General features: G+C 46.0%; 2 protein-coding genes and 1 long non-coding RNA gene across 8 annotated transcripts in view; 1 reads left to right on the top strand and 2 right to left on the bottom strand.

The window, feature by feature from the left end:
• SIDT1 (SID1 transmembrane family member 1) overlaps nucleotides 1–17,954 on the bottom strand; it is a 47,809-nt gene extending 29,855 nt beyond the window's left edge. For all 4 annotated transcript variants that reach the window (XR_012621152.1, XM_074809172.1, XM_074809188.1 and 1 more), the window contains exon 1: nucleotides 17,002–17,954. Coding sequence is in view for 3 of the 4 variants with exons in the window: in XM_074809172.1 (XP_074665273.1) it covers nucleotides 17,002–17,202 (201 nt within the window). In the remaining variant the exon portion in view is untranslated. The remainder of the gene's footprint in view (nucleotides 1–17,001) is intronic.
• A 68-nt stretch (nucleotides 17,955–18,022) lies between these two features.
• Nucleotides 18,023–23,207, bottom strand: LOC141916542 (uncharacterized). Its single transcript, XR_012621148.1, has 2 exons — nucleotides 23,036–23,207; nucleotides 18,023–18,581 (listed from the first exon to the last, which is right to left on the bottom strand). It is a non-coding gene; the product is annotated as an uncharacterized LOC141916542 (long non-coding RNA).
• The window catches only part of SPICE1 (spindle and centriole associated protein 1), a 25,423-nt gene continuing 21,586 nt past the window's right edge, over nucleotides 22,769–26,605 (top strand). For all 3 annotated transcript variants that reach the window (XM_074809141.1, XM_074809156.1, XM_074809148.1), the window contains exons 1-3: nucleotides 22,769–22,911; nucleotides 23,422–23,469; nucleotides 24,534–24,680. In XM_074809141.1, coding sequence (XP_074665242.1) covers nucleotides 22,828–22,911; nucleotides 23,422–23,469; nucleotides 24,534–24,680 — 279 coding nt within the window. In that variant the 5' untranslated portion in view covers nucleotides 22,769–22,827. The remainder of the gene's footprint in view (nucleotides 22,912–23,421; nucleotides 23,470–24,533; nucleotides 24,681–26,605) is intronic.

Below are 26,605 nucleotides of genomic sequence, written 5' to 3'. Positions count from 1 at the left end.
CTCATCAGAAGAGACAGTACATCTCGATCAGAGGCCTTTAATTGGTAAAACGATATTAATTAGATACACACATTTTAAACCCACCACATCTCGAAAGATTAGAGTGGACTCTCACGAGATCAGTGAAAGGCTTTTCATAGATATCTCAACTTTATACCCTCCAAGAAGAGTAAAGGTAGAAGGGGGTGCCACCTTCTGAAAAAACATACAGAGTTAGCAGGGTAGAAGGGCAGCTACCCGAGTTGGCAGCTTATGCTTACACTGAGGACACCAGGTTCAGTGAAAGAGCTTGCATTTGCAATCACAGGTCTAAAAGAAAACTTCCTATTTATTCTTGTTTAGCGATTCTAGGCTCACATGGGAGTTTAGTTTACTGGAACAAAACACCTTCCTGATAGCCATAATCATTATCAATTCTCCTGCCATCATCACCATAATACAGATGTTACAGCCACCAATTCCTAAAAAATAGTGTCTTCAACAAAAAACGTCATAAATAATTTAATTAAAAACACCTTGAGAGAAAAGGGCAAACACTGGAATCTTTTTCCACTGTTTTCTAGTTTCTAAAACTTTATAATACTCTTTTGGTATGTCTTCCAGCTTTTCCTTCTGAGCACAAAAACTACATATGCAATTTTATTTCCAAGTAAATTTCACTGTAGGGTGCTAAAACCAAGTTCAGAAAAACACCATCCCAAAGCAAGACTCACAGGTAATATCTGAAGGGTTACATCAACACAGTAGGTCACTGCCACCATACAGCACTGGAAAGTTACTCTGTGGCTTCCTTAGTCTACGTGGTTGTGCCGCTTGGCCGGGGGAGCCGAGCCAGCACACGGTGGTATAAATGGGAAACACAGGGACCAGGCTGAACAAGCTGCTGCTTGTTTGTAGGTGTTTGCTGTATCACTGTGACAAGGAACAGGGACCTGAACGAAGCAACATTGGAACTGAATAAGAAAACAAATCTAAGGAGCATGAAGACACGATGGTCAAGCCAGAGTCCCACAAGCACATGGAGCCATTCTCCACCCATGGGGAAACCAACTATCACTGCAGAAAGGACACATTCCAGTTACCTGTCCAGCAGCTTTTTGCCCATAAAACAGGTAAAGCAAGCCCACCTCCACAGGTGAAGTGACTCACCCTGCCTCTGCTTGGACACCACTCTGAACCCTCCAGGGCTCAGCACATCAGCACAACGCAATGGGGAGCTCACATCAGACTCACAGCAAACAACACTGCTGGACTACGCATCCTCAACCACTCAAATACAAGCTAGATGTTGGGAAATCCTCTTCTGCACTGACTTCATGAATGCAGAACATAACCCACCACATGAGTTATGCATATGGTGCAGAGTCAGGTTTACTTTGAGTACAGTTCATTCATATTCGAAGACCTAAAGTTGCATCTCTACTTCTAAATTCTCATTTTAAGAAATATACTAGCTAATTGAAGTATATGCTAATGCTGAGCAGTATTAAAAGAAGAGAAAAAAGTACTACTTTTTACAGTCTGCCCAGGCTTTGGACACAGAAGTGAAAGTTGCATACGTATGACAGTGCCTCTTCTTCCCACCTCACATCTTCCTTTTCAGCAAACTAAGTATTTTCAATATCGATTCTAAGAGGAAAACACATAAACAGAAATTCACAGACTGTTTACAAAGTCAGCCAAAAGAAAAAAACCTGCTCTGAGGTATCCTATAAAACAGGACAGAGCTTACCTTTCTGTCATTAAAAAAAAATAAGGCTTTTGATATGTATTAAGATTCAGTAAGAATAATTCTATGATTTAATCTCAAACCTTTTGGAAATCCCAGCTCTTCCCACTATTGCATTATAGTGCACACACAGCAAGTCATTTATCTCCAGTGGCACAGCGTATTTTCCAGCTTTATTAGTTTCTCGTGCCACTTGGCTTGCACTACCTGCATTCTACAGTGTATTATTTGAGGAGCCACAGCCATGTAATCAAATACTATTTCATAAGCAGACAAGCAATACACTGCCAACACAAGACCTTCACTAGACGTTTTAGATGATCTTAAATGTCTGTTGGGCCAGTCTGTGGAATTTCTAGATTTTAATATGAAGAGAGGGGAATACCACACCAAGACCACATCCCTTAACACTTTTATGTATGATGATGCAAGGAAGTGTTTTCTTAATATTCACCAAACAAAGCAGTGCCCTCCAAGTCCTGTGCAAAAAGGAAGGATTTTCTACCCTAATGCTCTCTGAAAGGTGTTGAGGTCTGACATTACCTCCTTCCTCCCAAAGGAGCTCCACAAGACCCTTGCCTACCTCGTAGAGCTCTACAGCAGGTGTGGGGAATGTGCTCTGCTTCACAAATGAGAGAAGTATCACATGGGCAGACCAGGATGACCATTGCCTACCCCCTTCATCCAGTTTGTAGCCAAACAGGAACATAAGAAAACTGCCCTCATCTACTTTGGGAGTACACAGCAGTAGGGACTGGAGGAGCCTTATGTAGATGTAATCCCAAGCACACCTTTGGGTGAACGAGATCACCCAGCCCATGAGGCTGCTCATGGGACAGCAGCTGGGAGCTTGTGGCTGGAATTAGGCTGGTTTACAGACATATCCATGCTGCAAATGCTGCAGCACTAGTAACTTGACTTCCCTCCTGACTAAACCAGGCTGGACAAAGGGAAGCAGGGCAACAGCTGAAAGATTTACACTCCACCTGACACGCTGTAAATCCCGGCAGAGGACAAGCCTTTGTAATGCCTCCATCTCAGTCTCAACTACTACGTTGCAGCCCAGAACCTGGGAGCAGGAAGTACCTGCACAGCGTAGCTCACCACTGGATGAGGCAGGCCCTTAGGCTCTGAGACTTTCCGGTCCTCGTTGGATCTATTTCTCCCTTGGGAGCCTCTATTAAGAATCCAGTTTGAAATGGCAATTCCTGCCCTTGCAGGAGACAGTAACTGGCAGTGCCTAACAGGACATAAGCATCCTATCTTCACCCTTTGTAACCTTACCATACCTTGCTCAGTGCAAAGTTGCTCAGGGCTCAGTCAGGCTCTGGATATCTCCATAGATGGAGACTGCACAACCTCTCAGGCAACCTGTTCCAGTCCTTTAAACGCCCTCACAATTAGAAAAAAAATGTTCAGATGGAATTTCCAGTGTTTCAGCTTGTGCCCATTACCTCTTGTCCTGTCATTCTTGCCCAGGCACCAAGAAGAACCCAGTTTCCCCTTCTTCATTCCCTCCCACCACGTATTTATACACACTGATGAGATCCCCGAGCCCTCTCTGCTCCAGGCTGAACAGTCCCAGCCCTCTCAGCCTCTCCTCCCAAAAGATGCTCCAGTCCCTTTGTCATCTTCATGGCCCTTTGCTGGTCTCTCTGCAGTATGTCCACCTCTGTGGTACTGGGGAGACCAAAACTGAACACACTAGTCCAGGTGTGAAAGCTTTGCAGTTTTGTAACTGCCCAAGGGAAATCTGTAGAGCATTACTCCTTCATCTTTTACAAGACAAAGCCATGTCTGTAAGAGCTTCCTGGACAAGCCCAACAGTCAAACTTCTCATAGAGTGACTCATTAGCACTCTATTCACACACATTTTTACCCTGACACCCTCCTGCTAGCCTTAATGTCCATTGCTGAATCTAGCAAAAGATTTAGCATTTTCATTTCCTGAGAAAGGAGAGCTAATTAAGACCATGGCTGCAGGTGCAATAAAGCAGCTGAAAAATTTTGCAAGCTGGACCCAGTCAAGGCCCTACTCAGCACAGGCCCATCCACATCCCAGTTTGAGCTCCTGCTGCTCCTCACCCAGGGTGGCTGGAATGTCCCTGAACAAGAGCTACTGCCCTTATGTGCACAGGGTTACAAATTGTTTCCTCTTTGCTGCCGACACTGTTACTTGCTTCTCTCCTAAACCTATAGGTGAACACACCGAGCATATCTTTTCTGAGATCTCAAGGTTCTTCCAGATTAGATGCTTTACTAATCTGAGCAGTCAAGTTTCCTTTAAGGAAGGGGGGTAAAAGAAAAAAAAAAGAGAAAAAAGAGAACTGCCTATGAATCAAAGGCTATTAGATGTTTACTTAACTAACAATAAGCAGTGCCAGATTAGTTCATTCTGTTAAGGACGGATCATCTATTTTCAGGCAGCCCTGCTGTTGTGGCAACTGTTGCTCCAGATGCCTGCAGGGCCTGCTCAGGTAACCACAGACTTCTGCGAGTTTTCACTTCCCCCATATAGTTAATATACAACTACTGAAAGGCCCCTTTATTTTGCAATGACATGCTATGTGCCCACAGCAGTAATCATCTCCATTTTACTGATGCTGTAACTCAAGTGTGCAAAAAGAAGTAGAGAGGTGCAAGCAACATGTTTGGAACCTAACTGGGGACGGTGACGGAGCCATTCAAAGCCCAAGATCCACTCCCTGTAGAGTTTCTACTGCATGATCCTCAGAAACACCAGGTTAAGAGGGACAGTGTTATAAAGCCTGCAGCTCACAGCTCTGTCACCCTCCTGCTGCAGCACTGAATGTCCACGAAACTGCCTCATTTGCAAGTACTTGGGGTGCATTCTTCCCCCCACCCAAGTTCTACCCCTCTTGACTCTTTCCAGCAGTTGCCCATCAAGGCTTCTGCTCCCCAGATGACAGATCTGTAGTCTCTCTTCAGAGCAGCACTCAAGTATCCCGGTCTCCTCTTCTTTGGTGCTCTGTTGATATCTCAACCTGGAGACCATAGCCTGTTTTTCAAACTCTGGTGGTCCTCAAAGCTTCAGTCTTTGCAAACAGACCTCAAAGCAATTTTGTTCATGTAGTTACATGAATTCCGATTGCAAGGTTGTTATAAAATTAGTGGAACTGACCTCCCCGAGATGATAGCCAAATCTTTGATCCTGATGACCAAAGCTTGTGCAAGATGAGTCTTGGAGGATACTGAATGTATTGCTTACCTGTGCCTCTTGTACCCTTTGACCAGAGAAAGGCTGCAGCATTTCCCTGGGGGTATCGAAGAGCAACGGCTGCCACAGAGCAAACATTCAGGACTAGGATTTCTGCTCTGCATCTAGGCCAGTATCAGGAGATAAATCCTGTGGCCCACACCCTACTACATGAAAGGATTAATCACTGTCCCTGTGGCACCTCTTCATCACAAAGGTAAAGGTGCAGGACACTTACATGTTTGGTGCCCACCATGGTATAAGGCTCAACCACACAGCACCTCTGAAAAAGACACCGCTGTAAATCACAGAATCTGAGAATGGGTGAGGTTGGAAGGCACCTCTGGAGATCATCTAGTCCAATGCCACTGCTCAAGCAGGGTCACCGAGAGCCAGTTGCCTGGTCAGGTTTTGTAAAATATTTTTTGTAAAAATTTTGTAAAAATACAGGGAGACTCCACAACATCTCTGGGACACCTGTTCCGGTGTTTGACCACCCTCAGTAACCAAAAAAAGCCCACAACACAAAAAAGTTTCCCATCCATCCCAGAGAAGGGCAAGGGAAGGGAAACAAGAGCTTTGGTGATTAACACTTTGACAGGGAGAAACGTGAGAAGGGAGAGAAGGTCCCTTCCCTATGCTGTGATCCAGCAGTTATACCCCTCACTTGGTTTCCCTCTCTCCACAAAACTAAGCTGACCATATACCAGCTACAACATTTACTCAGCTTTGCTGCCATTTCCATTACCTTATAATACTGCTAGTATTATACTAGTAAGAAATAGGAGTACTAGGAGGGAGGCAGTATTCTCAAGGCTCAATATTCTTTAAAATCTAAGCACTTACAGCATATTCATGTGGGTAAGAAATGAGAGTATTACCATCATACATGACTTCTCTCCACCTTTCCTGGGTTCAGCACTCTGTATTTGCTCCCTGTAACAGCTGGTTAGAGCTCCTCTGCCTTGTTCCCATGAAAGTCCATGTTCAGGTGCCTTGAGGTCTTTTAGGTCTGATAATATCTGGGGCAGCATCTAGCTGCATCAAGGCAGGACCACCTCTGGCCTAAGTACAGTCTCACAGGTGTAATCCCACTACACTTCTTTCATCCCTCTCACCTTTCCCTCTGCACTTCCCATAGGTAAAGATGCTTACCAGGCCACACTCAAACAGGGTGCTTCAGACAGAGAGGAGCATCAGAAAGTCAGAAGCAACATTTACAGAACAGCTCACCAAGAAGATCCCAATGTACTTTAAATTTCACCTCAACATATTAACAGTTCACTTGCAGTGAACACCTCTGCTCTTCCTACCTTTGCACATAGCCCAGACTAACCAAGAACATCACACCACCTAATCCCATCAAAATCTTCATAATAAAAACCCAGGAAAAAAAAAAAACAGAGCGATTAAGAAGTTGGACAGATGGCAATTGAGGTTCCAGTCCATCTAGTTATTTACTCTGCTGCCACCACCAGAGTAACACTGGGCCTCTCGTGGCCAGATCCTGCATTCCAGTGGAGGGGCCAGATCCCAGCCCCAGGATGCAGCTCCACTCTCCCCCCTTACACATCTCAGGGTTACAGCAGCAGCTCCCAGCAGCACAAAGCTTTGGTTGATGGGCGTCTGCCCAACATAATAGCTATTCCTCCAAAACATGGCAATAAAACAGCTGGGATTTGCCTGTGGGCCAAACCTGCTCAAGAAGTTCCCAACTAACAGTCCCTCCAGATCCTCCCCATCACTTGCAGATGAGTTCGGGGATATCAGAGCAACAAAGTTCAGCAGAATCTAGATGCAATTATGAGGAAGTTTGGGAAAGTGGAGAAAGGATTAACATTTAACTGCAAGCAGGGCTTCTCTTATTTGCTGTCAATCACACTCTGATTTTGTCCTACAGGGTGGAAGGAACCCTAATTAGCATCTTAGAGAAAGACATTTTGCCTGGCAGGGTGAACTGTCTAGCAGAAGCATCACAAGAGACAGGGATAACAGTGTAGCACCAATGAACTTTTGTGCTTTTCAGGCCTTCTTCCAATTAACCTACCTTAAATTGTTAATCCATGTTTTGCTTCTAGATTCTGTTGTCTTGATGTAGACAATATACACATTTTCATGCAACAGATTTAATTAGTTCACCACTGAGTCAGTGCTAATAGTACCATCCTTCCCTTTGAAAGTCAGTATTTGGCGTTTGCCTCAAGGGCATCATCTCCACCAAAATATTTTTAGAAGAGTGGAAAAAAAAGCAGGAGGTGAAAGAAAAAAAAGATTTATTTAGTTCAAACACCATTCTCCTTCCACACCTTTCCAAAGATTATTTCAAGAACAAGCTGTTCTGACAAGACGACCCTTCCCCACTACAGAACCACTGCTTCCATCACACACAGCTCTTCCTTCCAGCACAGAAATCAGTTCCTAATTATGTTGCATGTAGAGACAAGAGGAACTCCAGCTAAAACACACAGCTTTTATCTAAAAATAATAATCCCACACACTAGAGTAAAAGACTATGAGGCTCCTCTGCATCCACCCCTACTCACTTAGCATTGGTGAGATGAGGAGGAAGTTTTGCCTGGGCAGTAAGAGGGTGACCCAGGCTGCTGTCACCCCTGCAACTCCACCACTGCTGAGGGACTTCACTTGGGAGCAGAGTGTTTCCAGCACCGCAGAAAACTAGTTACACCTCTCCCTTCTCCTTCCTTGTACACACACAGGAGGAGGTTGCCTGTATCAGTACTATAATATGGTGCTAGATTTCATCTGTACCTTCCAAGCTGAAATCCTCGCCTCCTGTAGATACCTGCAGTTAGGTTTGAGGTGGGACAGTCCACGCCGAATCTTGGGAAACAACCTCATGTACCAAATACTCCCTTTGACATCCAGGCCCTGCACGAATGTTTGTTGGCAGTAATCACACTGCTGGCTTTCGTGCTGCCGGGCTGAGACAGGGTCAGGACTGCTTCAGGAACTTCTGCTTCTCACATTCCTTCCCATTGCCAGTCCTCTGCCATGCGCATCTCTATTCACCAGCCAAGCTCACGACAGTTTTGTTTCTCAGATGACTGACCTTGAACTTTTTTCTGTATTTCAAGGTGGACAGAGCAGTCAGACAGCTGAATAAAGAGAGAGCTCGCAGCACTACATAAAAATGTGTTAGACCAGGAAAGACAAATATTTGTACTTCAGTTCTATCACCACGCTGGAGACGGGACAAAAAAAAAAAAAAAAAAAGAAGAAAGAAAGAAAAAAGTGCATCTGAATTCCATTCTCTAGATGGGATTAGGCAGAAGGAGCCGGTCCCAAATTCATACAGCTGAACTGGACCAACATGGTTGCAAACATTAAGCAAAATAAACCAGGCTCTTGTTGACATGACAGAGTCCTTGGACTGATTATTAAGTCTGCATTTCCCACAGAGATTACACATCAGCTTAAGACTGCAGGGATGTGAATTTAAGGGCGGGCAGGAGGTTGCAACAACAGTTTCTGCTGCAAGCAAAGGTTTTCAAGAGCTTTACTGTGGATTCCTTTCCACCACCTCACACTAAGCAAAACCTTCGAATCACACCACGGCTTCGCCATGTTCACCGCCACACCCGCACACAAGACGCTCCTTGCGAGAGCGTTGGGGATTATTGGTCCACATTGCGACAGCACTTGGTCGTGGGCCTGACGAGGCACCAAGCCAAGCCAGTGGGCAGGGAACACATCCAGCAAGCACACGCACAGGCTGCTAGTGACAATGGAAGGTCTCAGTGTTGGATATGTCTACAAAAGCCACTGAATTGCTGTCATCTGCTGTTGCAGAAGAAAGAGGTGCTTCATTTTTATAGAAACCCTGAAATTAAATGAAGTAGGATTCAGCCAGATGGGCTAGAGCAATTGAGGCAGTGATTGAGGCACATACCTGTCAGTGCCAAACTTGGCTGCTCTTCCCACTAACAACGCAACAGGGGAAAGCTGAGAGCCTGAAGGAAAAGAGCTATGAGACACAGTGACGGGCGTTACAGAGCCTCTCTCCTGCCCTCCTATGAGATACAAACACTACTCCTGCCTGACAACAAAACAAGTGGAGCTCAGAGGAGCATTCTCTTTCAGCCTTTCTCTGTCTCTGCCCTAATGTCAATAAGTCTTAACTGCCAAAAGCAATCTGTCAAATAACCTTGGCCCACGGTCTTCTTCAAGCATTTCTGCCAAGAGTATTAAATATCCAAAGCAGCATAAACTAAGCAACAGACTTTGGGTATGTCAAGCACAGCCTCAGTCACATTAATGTAATTGTTCCAGGATTAATATTTTTCATTTAAAAGTTCCACTTTGTGCAAATATGCTGTGTGGATTTACGGTCTGCCATGGACATTCCCATGAGTTCACTTATTTGCAACAGTATCTGTGCAGCATAAATGGAAGCAAGACAAATATAAATCATGTTAATATTTACCTTTTTCCTTTTTTGAAATTTTGTCCTCTAACCAATGTCTCTAGGTAGTCTCCAGGACAGCCAGAAAGAAAAACTAGGAGTCACCATGCCAGATGAAGTAGGTACCTCTTTCTGAGCACACTCAGACTTCAGGAAGACATTTAAAATAAACAAATAAATCCTTTTTCCTACAGCCAGTTAAGGAACAAACTACTCTCTAATAAATAGTGTCTTCCTAACCAGAAGCTGGAACTCTGGGCTAGGGCAACCCTTGAAACAAAAGGAGTTATAATCTTCCCAAATTTGCCACCACCCCAAGCTCACAGCAATAACTCCAGGGATTACTGTCACAACACAAATATCTGGTTCTTTCTTGGCTCCCAAGTTCTTCACCTCAGTGACACTTTGGATATGGATTGAATTACGTATCCTACATGTTGGTTTTTCTTTTTTTTTTTTTTTTTTTTTGAACCATTGTTCGTTTGTTTTAAACCACACCAAAGTAGCTATTTCTATGCCCAAAGAAAAACATCAGCATAAAGAAAGTAAGGAAGGCTGTTTCTGAAATCCTCTGTGTTTCTCTTAAGTATACACAGCAGGAAATAACGTTTGCTTATGCAAATGTACTAAGTGATATTCTCAAACTGAACAGATGGCACACCCTTGCAATACAGCTTCTACAGACTGCACTTTCATTCCCTAAATATCCCCTGAAATTGCAGATGAGGTCTGTATAGGAAAAGCATACCTTCCTACCCAACAACTTCTGCACAAGTTATTTAAGGACATCTCAGCCTCCACTTACAATGCAAATGTTTGTATTATAAATTGCTGCACTATTCTTGGAAAGAGTTCAAACTGAGGAGAGACATTTTGATGAAGTTGCTCTTATTCAGATTTTTTTTCTTTAATCTAAACATCTTGGGGGGCGGGGAGGGGGTGACAGGGGGAACAACAAAATCTGATCAGCTTTGATTTTAAACAACAGGACAGCCCAACAAGAATAGAATGATTTTAAGATTTAGAACAACATCAAAATTCAAGAGAGATGTTTTAGCTCAATGACAAGTTATCAGGCTAGAAAGCATTAGATTACACATTAGAAATAAAAATAAAATTCTTGCCAGCACCAAAGTCACCATCTGAAGGTCTGCAGGCCACCCTGCAAGAAGCCAGAGCAGACCTCTCAGGCTTTTTTCTTAAAGCCTGCAAACTGATAGCTTCCTTCAAGATGTACTCTCTTTTGCCCCTCTAAGTAGGGAAACCCACAAAGAACAAAATCCTAGAAAGCCAAAGAATAATTTAAGCTTGAAAGGATCTCAGGTGGGCACATGATTCCATCCCCAGCTCAAAGTAAAGCCACCTCCCACACTATTCTTTCACTTCAAATACCCGTTTTTGCCAGAGCCAAAGTTTTCAAGACTATATTTTCTGCTGCAGAAAACAGCAGCCAAGCTTGTGCTTTCAACAGATCCCCACATCATTTCTCTCATAGTTTACTTTTGCTTTCTCCTGTAAGAAAGAGCTTTTTGCATGACGCTGTGCAGGGTGATGAGTGGTCAAGAGACCCCACTGAGAAGCAGCAAGAGCTTTCCAAGCACTGTGTGCTCTACACTGCCTCCGCTGTCACCTCCTAGGGTTGGTTGTTTTCTTTAGAAAAGATAAATTATATATACAAAAGTTATTCCAAAGGGATTCTGTTGAACCTTGCTTGGCTTCAGACATCATATATATAACTTGCTTTGATATTTCTGGATTTGACATTGTGCCTACATTTCTGACTCATAAGGAATTTAATATTAGGCTCCAAAAATGGTGTGCTGAGGCCTGTCCAGTGTCCTGTGGTGAACAGACGAGAGCCAGCAACCAAAACCAACAGCATTCAGGCTCTGGAGGTTCTGCAACAACACAAGCTCTACTGACCTTAGGAGATCTTCTCATTCAAACATTTTCAGTCTTCCCAATTTATTTGTTTACCTGGATCTTTGTAGCTAAAATGATGGGCTTCCACTCAGCATTAAGGAAAGACAACACCTAACCTGTTCCCTCCCACCATTATAGCTCAGGTTCAGCTGTCTCCAAACAGGAGACTGAAGTTTTATTGCATGCACGGTGTAGCTGTGGGCTGAAACTTGGGCTGGAGTCAAGACTAACATTATGGAGAAGACATGCAAGAGAGCAAGGGAATACTTTGAGGTAGTTTAGTTCCAGCCTGAAGAGTCCTACACATGAAGCCCAAAAACAGCTCAGAAGCAAGAGGTGAAAAAATTGCTCCTAGAGTTATAAGAGACACAGGTGCTGCTGGAGTGGGACCTACATTCACATGTGGAACAGCAGAGAACAGTAAACACAAATTTGATTACTGCCACTTATTAAACCAGGTTGCCCTGTGTAGCAGACCAAGGAGTTTCCCTGCAGCTAAAACAGATGGCTTTGGTCTGAGCAAGTGACTCATCACACAATCCCAGAGGAACGTATGGGTGAATTCCTGTTCTGGCTCCTTGCCTAGAGCAAAGCAAGCGCAACTCCCATCCATAGCTCAGATAGAAGAGACCCATTCACTAGGGGACAGAGGAACCCAAACGCATCACACTCTTTGGGCTGGAAAAGGCACTTGATCTCTACTAGAGGGTCATGAAGTTTAAGGCATCTAACTGAAAGACTTCTGTTCTTCTTGCTGGTGTTGATTTCCCTCTTCCCTTAGGTCAGTCAACTTTCTCCCATCTGCAATCATGAAAGAAGGAAGGGTAACAATGTTAGCAACCCTCCATGGTGGCACACAGCCTCTCCAACAAATTCACTGAAGGTAATTTTTTACTCATCAGCCCTCAGATACACTCCACGTAGGAAAGTCACTCCAGGGCGACACATCCTCACATGGCACAACTGCTCAGCAGAGAAGCCACAGCTTTATCTACTGCCAATCACAGCTTACAGCAAGGCTGGGCCATATGGGAACCGAGACTGGGGCTCTGTTCCTAGTCCTGGCAAGGGAGGAGGAGGAGGAAAATATCACCCACTCCTTCTCCTAAAATAGGCGCAGCCCACTGCTCAGCTTTTGAGCTCATCATATGGGTGCAGCCCACTGCTCAGCTTTCAGGCTCATCGCAACCAAGAGGCATGGCCTGAACACCCAAGAGCTGTGCCTGGATTGCAGCAGCTTTGCCTACAAATGGGAAGTTGGAAACTTGTTCTCCTCAGAGACACTTGGTTTTCTAAATATAGTCCAGGTATCTCCCATATCATGCATTCAGCTGATCTGAGCTCTGATTAGGAAGAACAACTTTTGTTGTCTCCGACAGTCTTCTTCCTCATGATACTCTCCTGCATCACTTAGGAGCTGGTACAGGAAACACCCACATGCACAGTATTAGTGGCATTTGTGTTTTCAGCAAATTAACCATTAACAACTGCCAGATCTTACAGTGGTGGGAAGAGTCATTCACTTTGAATTCCCTCAGTACTCCCACACACACCTTTTTTTCTTTTTGGAAGTCCTTGTATTATTACAATCATGGAACTAGGCACATTCTCTCACTTGTCACATAAAGCGTTCTCCAGCCAGTGGTAAATCCAGCAGAAACATTTTACAACTCTTGTTCAGTCTTCTGGGCAGGAACACAGTGCACAGGCAGCTCCAGCAAATCAGTTCTCCTTCCTTCCTCCCTCCCAGGTGGGACATGTTGAAGATGTGGAATTGGGGATGTTCATGAGCATGCTCATTTTTTCCCCCCATCCTAGATGTCTCCAGTTTAAACAACCCTAAAATAAGATAATCCTGTTTGCTCCACTAATTATTCACCAGACTTCTAATAGTGCACATCTGCCTTCGCTATTAGAGCATGGGTGCGTAGTGACAGGTGCAACAGCTGGTTTTATTATTGTATTTTTTACACTCACAGTTAAACATTAAACAAACAGCTGTGCAGAGGGGAAAATTTCAAAGTGCAGCTAGGAGAAGAAGGGAACTAGAAAAGCAGTAAGACTACCCCATAACAAATTAAGACTTTCCACCATGAGGAAGGAGTTTGTCACGTCCCTCTGTTCACAGGCCAACTCTAGAAGACCCTTGCAGCAGAGGTGGCTGTGCTTCTCGTCAGCACAGCTTTACTTGTACAGCTCCACCTCAGCAATTAAGGCCTAAATCCTAGTTGCCAAGTAGAAAAAAGCCTGACAGCTCTCCTGCCTCAGGACACAAGGTGAAGTGTATCTGCACAGCACAGAGGAGGGTTTTCCCCCCCTTCCACACACAGAGACCTGGCAACGTATAGATGCATAAGAGTTTCAGCTAGGTGACTCGGTCAGCATATAAGTACCCTTATTTTACACACCCAGGAACTGCACAGAAGGAAAGTCACTTGCCTGTTTCAAAGCAGTTCTCCTCCAGAGCCCTGAGTTGTATTTTCTTCACCTTGTGTATATTTGCTCACAAATAATCTCACAGGACTTGCTTTTCCCCTTCCTACAGGTGCATACCTGTATCTCAAGGAGTAAGGAAGATTGCGTGGATGAAGAACATCCTCCGAGATCAGTCAAGCACAACACTTTTCAGAAACTGTTAAGCCTCTAAAACACCAAACAGGAGTAACGGTCTTGTTCCCTCCTTTCTCTCATCCATCATTCAAGCATTGCTCATTTTCAGATGTGCCCTGGCAGCCATAGCACACGAGCAACCACAACATTTACAGAGGACTGATGGGTCAACAAGCCAGCCCTCACGCCTCCTCCTTGCTTTGTAGGCCTGCCCTCATGAGAGAGGGCAGCAGAGAGGAGAAAACAGCAAGATTCACAGCATCGGGAAAACAAATCCCTGTTTCAGAGCCAGATTGCTCCAGACCTGGCTTTGCTTCAGAGGAAAAGCAATTAAACTCACCCACTGCAGCCCTTCCACAGGGCTCTTTTTATTCAATTAAATTTCCTGTAACTAAGATTAATGGTTCATATGTTATCTGCCTCAAGGTATCAGAGGCTTCTGGCTGACCTGCCATCAGCAGAGACAGGAGGAGACTGAGAAGACCAAGAAGAGCTGAGAGCTCACAAGTGGCAGGCACTGGCAAACACTGGCTGACACTCCACTCGCTCAGAGTTCAAGGCCAAAGATTGCAGTGAAAGGCAAGAAAACGAATTTTTACAGGACTTGTGTTCCTTCAGAAAGTCCAACAACTACCTAGAGGACAGCATGCCCCTAAATATCTCCACAACTCTTGCACACGAAAAACCAGCCCACAGGAACACAGTCCCAGATTGAAATCAAAATTTCCACTACCAAGCTTCTAAACTTTGAGCAATCCTCATCAACAGGGAGACGCAGAACCACCAGAACAGGATCAACCTCTGATCAGGCTGGCAAGGGGAGACCCAGCAATATTTGTCTCTCATCAGTTCCAGGCTTTGGTTGGGGAGGGGGCTGCACACACCCACAGCCAATTATCCCCATTAGCCCAGACACCCTCCTGCAGGCTTCTGCTGGTTACACTCAGGAATAGCACTGTAGGGCTTCTCAGTGAAGAATCATGGAATGGCTTGAGTTGGAAGAGACCTTTAAAGATCATCCAGTCCAGCCCCCTCTGCATGGGCAGGGAAATCATCACTAGACCAGGTTGCTTAAAGCCCTGTCTGACCTGACTTTGAATGCTCCCAGGGATGGGGAATCCACAGCTTCTCTGGGCAACTGTTCCAGTGCTTCACCACCTTCCCTGTAAAAAGGTTTCTTCCTTATGTCCAACCCAAATCTACCCTCTTTCAGTTTAAAACCATTTCCCCTTGCCCTGTCATTAGAGGCTGTTTTAAAAAGCCTCTCCATCTTTCTTGTAAGCCCCTTTATATATTGGAAGGCCACAATAAGGTCTTTTCTCTAGGACCTCCTCTATCCTCAGAACCTGTTCTGGGCATCCCTCACCAGAAAGCCTCCTAGGACAGCCCATCTTTATTTAAGTGGTTTTTCTCTTCTAAATTAGTTTTTATAGCAGGAGCTGGCTGCATGGCCCTCTTTAAGCACATTCATGGCAGCACTTAAAAGAGTTCTGCATTAAAAAAATTATTAAGGCTCAAACCTGAAGTTTCCCTTCTTAGATACATTCTTGACCAGCTCGGTATCTCTGCAGAGATTTCGTGTTCCAGCCTACAGGAACATGGAGATTAGTCCACTAATGTTTCCACTGAAATGCAGTAGTAGCCTGGACTGGGTGGCTCTTCACCGCCATGGGCACAGCCTAGTCTCTGAAAGTAGCCGTTGAGCAGAAGATGCATTTAGATACCCACAAACATCACCAAGCAGCCGCATACTCCCTGCCTCCTCCCGCTCCACTATCACCCTCTATCTCCAGAAGAGAAAATTTATTTGTGGAAGATGTCCAGCAAAGTACACAGCTTCAAAGACCACATTAATTTGAAGGAATTAGACTCATTTTAACTGAAGTCAGTACACGTGCTGTCTCTGCTAACAAGCCCCAGACAACATTTGGTCTGCCAACAGGCCCTCATCATAACACCCAATACCTGTAACACCTGAAAAAGCCTAACTTAGGTCACCACCAGCTTCTACGAGGAGGCTCATGCCCAAACAGTGCTTCTGACCTCCTGGGTTCAGCAGTGACACCCAACAGTGAAGTGTTGCTGGGCTCAGTTGCATCATAGCCCCGACACCAAACTCCTGCCCCATAAATACCAAGCACATTTTATTACATACATAGTAGAAGAAAGAGTAAAGCAAAGCAAGGGATGATTAACATCAACTCCCCCCGCCCCTTATCATGCTCTCTACCAACTCCCTTCACATTGAAGCATTAGAAATATAGTGTGGAAAAAGCAATGTTTTCGTTTTCTCTTGTCCTGTGCAACCGAGGTCAGGAGGGAAGATTCATTTGCCCAGTTCACCATCTTTTGGTACATCAGAACATCTTGCCCAGCAATTAATGCCCAATCCAAACAACGGGGGCAGAGTTTCCAAGGTACCACTTAGCTACTTGAGATAAACACGACATTAAAAAGGGGGGAGGGGGGAAACCCGCATTAGCTAGGCATACATAAATGACAGGTTTCCTTCCCCCATCAAACAGGCATGGCTCCTCGCATCACACTCACCTGAGCAGCCCTGTCTCACCTCCCCGCTCCCCAGGGGAGAGCACCCTGATCCTACAGAAGCGCTCAAGTGAAAAATGATTTTTAAAAAGGTTTATTAAGCACACACGCATCCCCCCCCCCCCCCCCCCCTTTTTTTTTTTTTAAGGTAGCACTATTATCCTCACCATTTCTTTCCGGACTTTAACCCCATTTTGGTGCTAGAAGAGCTGGATACCAAACCCCCGCCCGGGGCGGGAGGGGGGCACCACCCCCTGCCCTCTGGGACGCCACCAGCCTCTCGCCCCGCGGTGCCTTGGCCATACCGGTGAAGCCCCCCCGGAGGGCGAGTGGAGCCCGTAGGTGCCCCGCAGCGGCGGGAGGATGCGGGAGGACCGCGGGCGCGGAGGGAGAGCCCGGCCCGCTCCCGCACAGCGGCTGAGCCGCAGCGGTGCCCCGCACCCCCTCCCCGGCCATACTGGCGGTGGGAGGGTGGGAGGGAGTGCGGGTGAAGGGGACACGGTGCATTCCCCCCCCCTGCGGGGAAACCAGTGCCCCAGGGAACACTCCTACCTGCCCGGGCTCGCTGCTGTAGGCGAAGGAGTAGACCCGCTCCGCGCTGATGTTCACGGCGCCCCGGTAGACGCGGCCGAAGGCGCCCGGAGCGGGACTACCCCCGGGGCCGCCGCCCCCCCCCGCCGCTGCTGCTGCTGCTGCTGCCCAGAGCAGGGCGCAGAGCAGAGCCCCGGGAACGGGGGCTGCCCCCCCGGCCATGGGCTCGTCCCTGCCAGCCCCACGGGGCAGCCTCACGCCCGCCGGTCGCCCGGTGCAGCGCTCGGACTGTCGCTCCCCGGTTGGGCGGGCGCCGAGGCGCTTTATTTGCAATTTAAATAAATAGCTCGGCGACACGCACAGGGAGGCGGGGAGGCAGCCCTGGACACCCCCGCCCCTTCGCCCGGGGGGTGCCGAGGAACTTTCCCCGGGAGAGGACCCTTCGCCGACCGACCGGCCGGCCGGCGAAGAGGGGAGGGGAGGCGAGGCCGGTGGGCTGGCCGGCCCCGGGGAGGAGGGTCTCCTCCCTGTGCCCGGCCCCAAATTCTGAGCCGGCCTTGGCAGACCGTTGTCAGTCAGGCAGCTTTTCCCTTTGGGGAGTTGTGCTGAGAGCTTAGGGGCACGTCGGCATCGTCAGGCAGATCAGCAGGGCTTCAACACCTCCGGCCCACCGAGTTTAGGGGCATCCTCACTGGAGCGGCAGCTTGCATCCCCAGTACACCTTGGGGACCATCTCCAGCCTTTATTTCTGGCTACTCATAACTTTGGGGTAAATGCCTTCATCTTTTAGTTCAGTCCAAAGGTGTGGAAGGCTACAGCAAAATGTCATTTTGTTAATTCAAGCGTGGCTTAGCACATCTCACGAGTTGATCGTGAAGCTGCTCCAAACAATACTGTGATGCTCTTAAGCTTTTCAGCAGGATGAGAGTGATAGTGTTGGGCTGTGAAAGGGCCAGCGGTCTCTCTCTCATGGCTTACCCCTCCTATGTTCTTCTGTTGAAAACACGTCTGGGAAATGAATTAGAAAATGAATGAGATACATTAGAGTATTCAAACATTATCGTATATTAAAAATACTTTTAACATATCAAGACACAAATCTATTATAATGCTTTTCTAGCCACAAAAAGTCATTCTGTAGGTTAAAATTTTAAGTTACACTACCAGTAAAAAGTTGATTTTTATGATCAGGGTGGAAGGAGGAAGAGGAAGGAAAACGAAGCTTCTTTGAAAGAGGGGTGGGGATTTTTGCCATTGGAGTGAGGATTAGTGCATTCATTTTCTAATTCAATGAATTAGATCCCACGGTGGAGGGATGCACTTCCACGTCCGAGAAGACAGAGCGTTGCTAGAAAGCAACTGGAAAGGTTTTTCAGACTGAGGATGAACTCGCAGGAGCCGCAGTGCTATAAAGCCAGTCTGCAGTCTCTAACAGAGGTGACTCCAGCTGCAGAGGCTTTCCAACCTCTGGGGTTTGTTTTCAAGACTGAGAGACTTCCCCAGGGGTCACTTGTCATCTTTGGAGGAAAAGTTGCAAAGCTCAGCAAAACGAGCCAGGGTGGTTATGCCATCATTTTGATCTTCAGGCCTTTGTGTGATCTCTGCCAAGAGAAAAAAGAAATGTCAGTGATTTCTGTGTTTGTCTTGAAGCAGGCTGCTGTTCAAGTCACCCTGCCTTTGTCAGAGTCCCAAGAAGTGGTGTTAAGGGCAAAAAAAAAACATTTGAGATTTGCTGGAAGACGGACACTCCAACACAAGGAGTTTGTCTTTCAGCCTGGGGTATCGTGCTGTGCATGTCTTCTCCCAGAGAGGAGAGGCTTCAGCTAACAGGAGGAGGTATGGCAAAGCAAAAGCATGTCAGGGCCATGCCAGGTTCTCAGAGCAATGTGACAGATGGCACAAGGCCAGTATTCTGCAAACCGAGGTAGCTCGGGCAGCTGCAAATGATTTTTGTGTCATTTGGTGCCGTGTGTATTTCAAATCAGGAGATCAGCGCGGTGTCAGGGCATTGTCCCTCCCTAGCTGTGTTCATGACAAAGAAGTGACTCTTCACGTAGTCCACACTTTCCAATGCAGAGTTATGGATTTCTTAAAGTACTTGCCCTGCGTGGATGTACGTTCTGGTATCTTACCAAAGACTATGCGTTTTTTTCTCATTTTGAATTTGAGAATTCAAGTTTTCTTTTCAAACTGTAATACTCTGTTCTTGTCTTTATTGAATTTCATCTCACTGTTTGGAGGCTCCTTCTGCGATTTAGCAATGTTAAACTTTTGTTCAAATCTTTGCCTCCAAAGTGCCCAACTTGGTGTTATTTGCAGAATTTTGAAGTCAAAGGTCAATTCAAGTCACTAATTAAGGTAATCAATCCTAGCAGACAGATCAGATCTTTTAATTTGATGAATCACTGCTATGGTTGCTTTTCAATCACACACCCCTCTCATGTTAATACTACCTGAGACCTATTTGCCTTTATGGGAGTGGTGTTCAAGGCACTGTCAAAAGCCCTAATAAAGTCAAAATATGTTTCATCTATTCCTTTCAGCACCTACTAAGTCAATTATCTCGGCAAAGAAATAAATTAGGTTACTTCGACATGATTTGTTCTGGACAATGCACACTGCCTGTTTCTCATCACTGTTATTTAGTTGCTCACACACCGATTGCTGAACAGCTTGTTTCATTATCTTTCCAGATAACAAATGGAGGGTGGCTGATTTGTAACTCTTCACTCAGCCCCTTTGATAAAGGTGAGTAGCCCATTTTCCCTTTTCACTTCCACCTGGATCTTGTTCTTGAACGGCAGCAGGTATTTTGGAAGAAAGAACTAGTCCCTGTAAGAGAGAAGATGCTGATCCAGACAGACCATGGGCCTGGGTCGGTGGAAGTGGTCTGGTACTCCTGTATGTGCCTCTGTACGCTGGTGTCAGGGGCCAACGAGGGCTGGCTGCTCCCTGAGGGACAGACAGGGAGCCAAGCACTGTAACACAGCCAGCGGAGCAGGGACCTCACTGGCCATGGCCCCATCCCTCAGGATCTGAGCAAGGCGAGCTGGGCAAGGCCTGGAGATGGCAGCTGGGGTCAACAGAGAATTCAGATCGCTGGACAAATCGATGGCAATGGGATAGGTCTGAGGTCAAGCCAGGAAGATAATATAACGAGTCAGGTCTGGTGATGGCCATTGGGGACGGATGCAGCCCCCTGATCAGCAGGCAAGTCCATAGCGGTGAGGCAGGTCTGAAGTCTGGCCAGGAGGGTGGCCAGCAGGTCTGGGTCGATGGATCCAGACACGGCTGTCACACAGCCGCAGCTCAGCCAGCCTAGCACCACAGCCTCGGCTGAAACGTCGCTGCCATGGGAAGGGGAGGTCAGCCCTCGCTGAGGTCTCCCTGCAGTCCTCCGAGGTCCCTAGAGGGAAGGGGGCCAGTCCTCAGCTGCACTGTCTCTAGGTCGGCAGCAAGTCCAGGGTGCCCGACCCCCAGGAAGGGGGATGATGCTCTCAGAGGCCTCATGGTGCTCTCTCAGATGCTCTCTGGCTGGGCGGGGTGGGGGGGGCACAGATTTCCTAACATGGCCCATTTTTCCAGTATAAGCAAATCCCGGGGTTGTGAGTGTCTCAGGGAAAGGAGGAACTGTGCTGAACCAGAGGCTCACAAGAGTGTGGTGTGGGGTTTTTGTTTTTGTGTTTGGATTTTTTTTTTTCCTATAGCACAGAAGTAGAAAATCTCATTGCTATTGGGAAAAAAACACAGCAAAGAAATGACATTTCTCCTGGTAACCAGGGCTGCAAAAACATCCAAGATAGAGGAAAGATCTTAATTACAAAGAAATTCTCCACATCATATTAGCTTGGAAGGGGAAAGAGTATAAATGTATAACAAACCAAATTGTTTGGAAACCTGATGGTTTTAAACCACTGCTGTTTGAATATGTCGTCTCCATCTTATGTAAGCTCCACTGTGAGTTAATAGATGCTGTAGATGCTCAGCTGGCTTCTGCAGAGATAACGCAACATTTTCAGACTCTGCTGTAAATGCAGTGTGAAGAACAACAAGAGCTGAAAGGTAGACAGGCTTTTAAGATATCTGATAGAATCTGCTCCCCATTTTCTTATAGGTGGCTGAAGTGTTTGAGAATAGGCTGGTTGAATGGGAAGTGTCTCTGCCTTGTATTATATTTGCTTGTATTAGGTATTTAACATCTATGTTTGATTGTAATTAATAATAGCAGAGAGGTTTAAGAGGTTTCAAAGTGGATGATATATTGATCTCATTGTGCCTTTATTGCTTTCTTCTTCAGTAGACTTTATTCTTCAAGACAGTTCAAAGCGATGTTGGGAGAGAATTCCAGATGCGCCCTTAATTTATGCTTTTGGGTTCCAAATTTTCAAATAAACCAAGAGTAATGAATCCAGTGCGTTGCCTTGCACATGTGCCTGGGGTCAAGGATTTGTTTTATCACAGGCTGAACTCTGGTGTTCAGTTTCAGGTTGCATATGGTATCTATGTTTAGTGCCTAAATGGAAACTGAAGTTCAGGTGCAACCTCCAGTATAAAAAGAAGACTTAGCCACATTTACAGCATTTCAGCAGAGGCAATTGCTGATAGTATTTCTCTGTCACTTTTTTCTCCCCTCATAATTTCCATCATTTTCTTTTTGTATCACATGCCACCGCAGTTCCTACCCTCAGCACATTAACCATTACCATCTGCACTTTCACATGGATCTTCTCACAGTGATGTTGGTAAAGCCTGAAATAGATTGATGAGGACCTTAAGCACCAGAAAATCTTGCTGAAAGGGAATTTTTCTCTTTAAGTAGGGAAGGAGTTTTGAATGAAAGTCTGACAAACTGTATGTCTTCACTTTCCAGCTCCCACGGACAAAATATCAAGCTCACACTGTAATATGTTACCTTTAACCCTTCAGAGTAATTTACATCTTGTCTGCATGTATGTGACAGGAAAGTGGGAGATCTGTGGCATATTCATGGGGCAAGTCTATAGGAAATGTATTACACTTGTGTATAAGCTAAATGACTCATTTAACAACAGCCAGTTCCTTTGTGGAAGCTAGAAATCCCTTGTGGGTAGGGAGGTACACCCTTCCTCAGCTGATGAGATCTGTTTGTTGAAATACAGTCAAGGGCCACTCTTTAATTTGATGTCACCTTAATTTAATAGTTTGTGTGACATTCTGCTCTTAATTACCCATAATAGGATTTGAAATACATTATCGCATGGGGAAATTTCCAAGGCTTCCTCAGAGGGACATTGAGACAGCTTGGGAGGGTGTCTGCAGCGAGGAGGGATATTAATGAAATGAGTGAGTGGAAAAATTAAGGTGAAAGGTGGACGACACGGTAGAGCGACACTGCTAGGAGCAGCTCATGGGGATTTTCTCTGTGGAGTGTAAAGACAACCCCGCACCCCCGCTAGGCTGGGGTTGCCACGGCGCGGCCCTACTTCGGGGGGATGGCGGGGGGGGGGGGGGTTCCTCTGCACCCCTGAGGTGTCTCACGGGGGCGGGAAGGGCCAGAGGCCGCTTCCTCACAGAAAAACCAAGAAGCGAGGGAGCCGCAGGCACCCGCGATACCCACCCGCGTGGAGGGGCCGGCGGCGGGAACACGGCGGGTGGACGAGGCGGGGGGGGGCGACACACACCGACACCGGGATTCAGCGCGGAAGGCGGCGGTGGCCTGGGGTGCCCTGAGGGGAGGCGCGGGCGGGCGGGGCGGGAAGAGCCGTTTGCCGTGTTCCTCCGGCAACGGCGGGTGGGCGGAGGCGCCCGCGGCCCGCTCGAGCCTCCGCCGCGGCGCCGCGTCCGCCCCTTCCCGCGGCGGCACCGGCCATGTCGCTGCTGCGCGGGCCGCGGCCCCGCGCCGCCGGCAGGAAGGGCCCCAGGAAGCCGCCGGCGGTTAAGCGGGACTGGGACGTAAGTGCTTCCCCCTCCCCGGTGCCGAGCTGGGCCCCGAGCCTGCTCCGGCCTGCGGCGGCCCTTCCCGCTCCTCCTGCGGCTGGTGGGCGGGGGACAGGCAGGTCGCGCTGTGGCCTCTCACCGGGCTGGCGGGAGCCTCTGGAGGTCACCGTCCTGCGTGGGGGCTGGCGGTTGGAGAGAGAGAACCCGGTTGGTGTGGAGGTTCGGGCGGGGAGGTGCGTGTCCGTGGCGTGTCCGTGACCCTCTCGCTTCCTGGGTGCTGCCTGAGGGGAGGCCCGCGGCCGGCAGCCCGCGCTGGGGGCTGGAGAGGCGATAGGGGCAGCGGTTCTGCCCATCGCCTGCCTCGCTGGGGGTGGAATGCTTCGCGACGCCGTAAAAATGCACCGTTGTATCGCTTTGTGCTAAATACATGGTAATTTAGAGGGGGTTTTTTTAGATGAAACTTGAAGAAAATTCAGTTCGTCCTCAGTTCTGGCTTTTGATGTGTTCTCTGGTTCCTGTTCGCAGAGCACCGTCCAGGATTTGACAGTCCACCGTGCAACTTCTGAGGATATTGTAAGTTCAATAGCAGTCACTACTCCTTCTTTGTAGCAAGGAGATTTGGCTGGTTATCCAACATAAGTGTTTACCATACTTATGGGGATATTTTCTGCCAATGTTTAATCTCCCTTTTTAAGCTTCTGAAAATATTGACTCTTTAGTGTTAGTTCTTTGTTTATGATACCATGCAGCCCCAACTCTGGCAGTTGGTGTTTTTCAGTTTTCCGTTTCCATTGGGAAGCAGCAGCAGTAGTTTTTATTACAATAAACTGTATACCAGCGTAGAAACATAAATACGCAAAAACTCAAGTGTAGTAGTTGAAGTTAAGTCTCATCTCTGCTGGAAGGACTGAAAGACAGGGTTTATTGTAGGATTCTCTGTAATTCTGAGGATACTCAATTTTCATTTAAACAACATCATTTCTTAATACTGAATGACCTGTTCATTACAAAATATGTGAATTCCACTTCATTTTCCTTGTTAGCACTGATTACCAGGATGGAATATGCATTAGGAGCTGTTGTGGCTTATAAATTTTGACAGGTTAGTCAGGATAGATGGGCACAATAGCAGGAAGAGGCTTGATTCTATAAATAGTTGGCTTGATAGCCTCCAGACACTTTAGCAAGCACCTCACACATTTAATTTGTTTAATTTGTATTTAAACTGAATATATATATATCTCATTGTTAGAAGAAAAGAGAATATCGTTGGTGATTGACATTAGTGTTAAATCAGGGAAATGCATTATGTCTTCTTATGCATATTACAGGTGGTAGTGTTTGGTTTTTTCCTCACTTAACAGCTGAGAAAACTCTTATTGAGTCAGTGGTGTAGGGCAGATGGAAACTGAGACTTTCCCCATTCACCTTTGACACCACTTTAAATTTGGCTGCTATTTTTGGCCTTTTACAGTTCTGGATGTTTGTGAGGCTGTCATTGGTACTACCATGAAGTTAACCTAAATAGTATTCAGCGCATGAATGATAAAATCAAGAAGAGCGTGTTAGCATTACCCTGCAAATTTTGTTTTAGATTGTCCCTTGATTTTGAAATGGTTTCTTTCATGTTTACATAGCTGCGTCGCCATGAAATACACAAATCAAAAAACAAAGCACTGGCGCATCTGGAACTACAAGAGAAGGCACTGAAAAGAAAATGGAAGAAGCAAAAACAACTGACTGCTGATTCCTTGGAGAAAAGGAAATTGACTCTGATGCGTGAGGTGAGAGCTAAATCTGCACTTTGAGCCCGCTGCAGATGATTCGCAGCAGTGGAAACTGCTCTCGCACATAGGTCAACATTTGCTCCTCTTGTTGGATAATTTGACTTCATATATGCATGCACTCTCCCTCCTCCGTGCTGCGTGCATGCAGTGGTTGGAATAGGCTGTATAACATACTGATGTGTGCGGTTGTGCCCTCTGTAATTCTGCAGGCCTTTTTGTGTCTGAACAGGAACTGTTCACAGAGTTAAACTGTGTGTTGTGAAAAGGATGTGTATTCTTTGTGTTCTTACTGCTGTCTTGCCTTCTCTTCCCTCTGTCTAGTATTTTTCTTTGATGGAAACGTGAACATTTCTCTTTCTGGGAGGGACATCCTTAATTGTGATTGCTTATTTAAACAGGGAAAATGCAGAATCATAGGGGCTGAAAGGCTGAGGCAAGAAATAGGTAAGGAAGAGCTTGTCTGGAAGGAAAATTGACACAACGGAGGTTGAGGAGCTATGGCTGCTAGCAGACAAGCTTGTCATCTGGGGATCAAAAAACTTGTTCTATGCATTCTGAAGCACTTTGAAAATATATTGTTTAATTTGCTTTTGAATATAGTAGCAGTTAGCTAACAGAGACAGTAGCTGTCACTGTCTGAAGAAGGACTTCAGTGGTAGACAATCCTTTTGTTTCACATGGCAGGCAACTCCTTGCTGTGTGTCAGGAAAACTAATCTCAAAACAGTCGTTAGCTTTCAGACCTCATCAGTGCTTGGACAAACTGAGAATTGTTCTTGTTGGTAAGGAATGATGATGAACAATGTTCACCTAGCAGTTAAAATAAACATGATTTAGTAGTCCTGTAAATATGCAGTGGATTAACCATCACAGACCTCTTATCTCTTTTGTCTTTTGTAAATTTTCAGAAGTTGTTTTCTGATCTCTCAGAATGTTCAAGCATAGACAGAAACAACTGAAAATACTTACAATTGAAGATCACCTTCTAGTTTCCTGTTTGACACCTATTTCTCTGCAATCACAGCAGAATTTTTGTGTTAAGAATATTGTGCTAATCAAGCCTCAGACTTGTAATTTTGGCCTTTGTTATTTTCATACTTCTGCCAAGTGCATTTTAGTGGAGTATTCAAAAAAGCTGTGGACTTTTATACAAATTTCCCTAATATAATAGCAGGCTAGTTTCAATAAGACTGCCATGCAGAAATAAATTGTGTATTGCAAGGGTAGATTAGACCACCTGCTCTAAGATTTGGCTGGATTACCTATTATGTGACTTTGTTATTGACACATGTGAAACTCATAATTAGGAAACAGTCTTCTGTATTTGTTGCCATTTCTAATGACAATTCACAAATTTCAGTTCCTCCTGAGTGGCTTTCCCTGTCATATTTAAGAGATGACTTTATTCAACAAACCCTGTGTCTACTTCTGAATTAGAGGAAAGATGCTTCCAGATAGGAAGACAAAAGGAGATGATGCCAGGCAAGATAAAAGCCCATCTGGCTGTTGCTGTTTGAAACGCTGGCATCTCCTTGTGTATAGAGAAAAAAATAGATGGAGGAGAGTCACCATTTTCACCTGTCCCTAGCTTAAATCTTGTTAATTGCTGGGTCCTGTTGCTCAGAGCCACTGGGGTGACTCTTCCATCTGTGTCTCCCAGTACAACACAACCACTGTGGATTGTATCCTTGTCTCTGTCATCTTGGTGACCTTTTTTCCTTAATTACTGCTGTGAGAGTGTAGCTTCCTAAGCCCCTTGAATCCTACTCAACTGCAAAAGATTCAGACAAAAACTAGGAAGATGCTGCTACTAGTGTTATTTTTTTCTTGTCGTCGTAGGTAGAAGAGAGCAAAAGTTATAAAATGGATGCACAAAATTTTTGTCTTTTTGGGATCTGTCTGCTTAAAAATCTGAGTGAAAAA

The sequence above is a fragment of the Strix aluco genome, chromosome 2, assembly GCF_031877795.1.
Source record: "Strix aluco isolate bStrAlu1 chromosome 2, bStrAlu1.hap1, whole genome shotgun sequence".
Lineage (NCBI taxonomy): Eukaryota > Metazoa > Chordata > Aves > Strigiformes > Strigidae > Strix > Strix aluco.
This window is presented reverse-complemented; position numbering and strand designations above follow the sequence as displayed.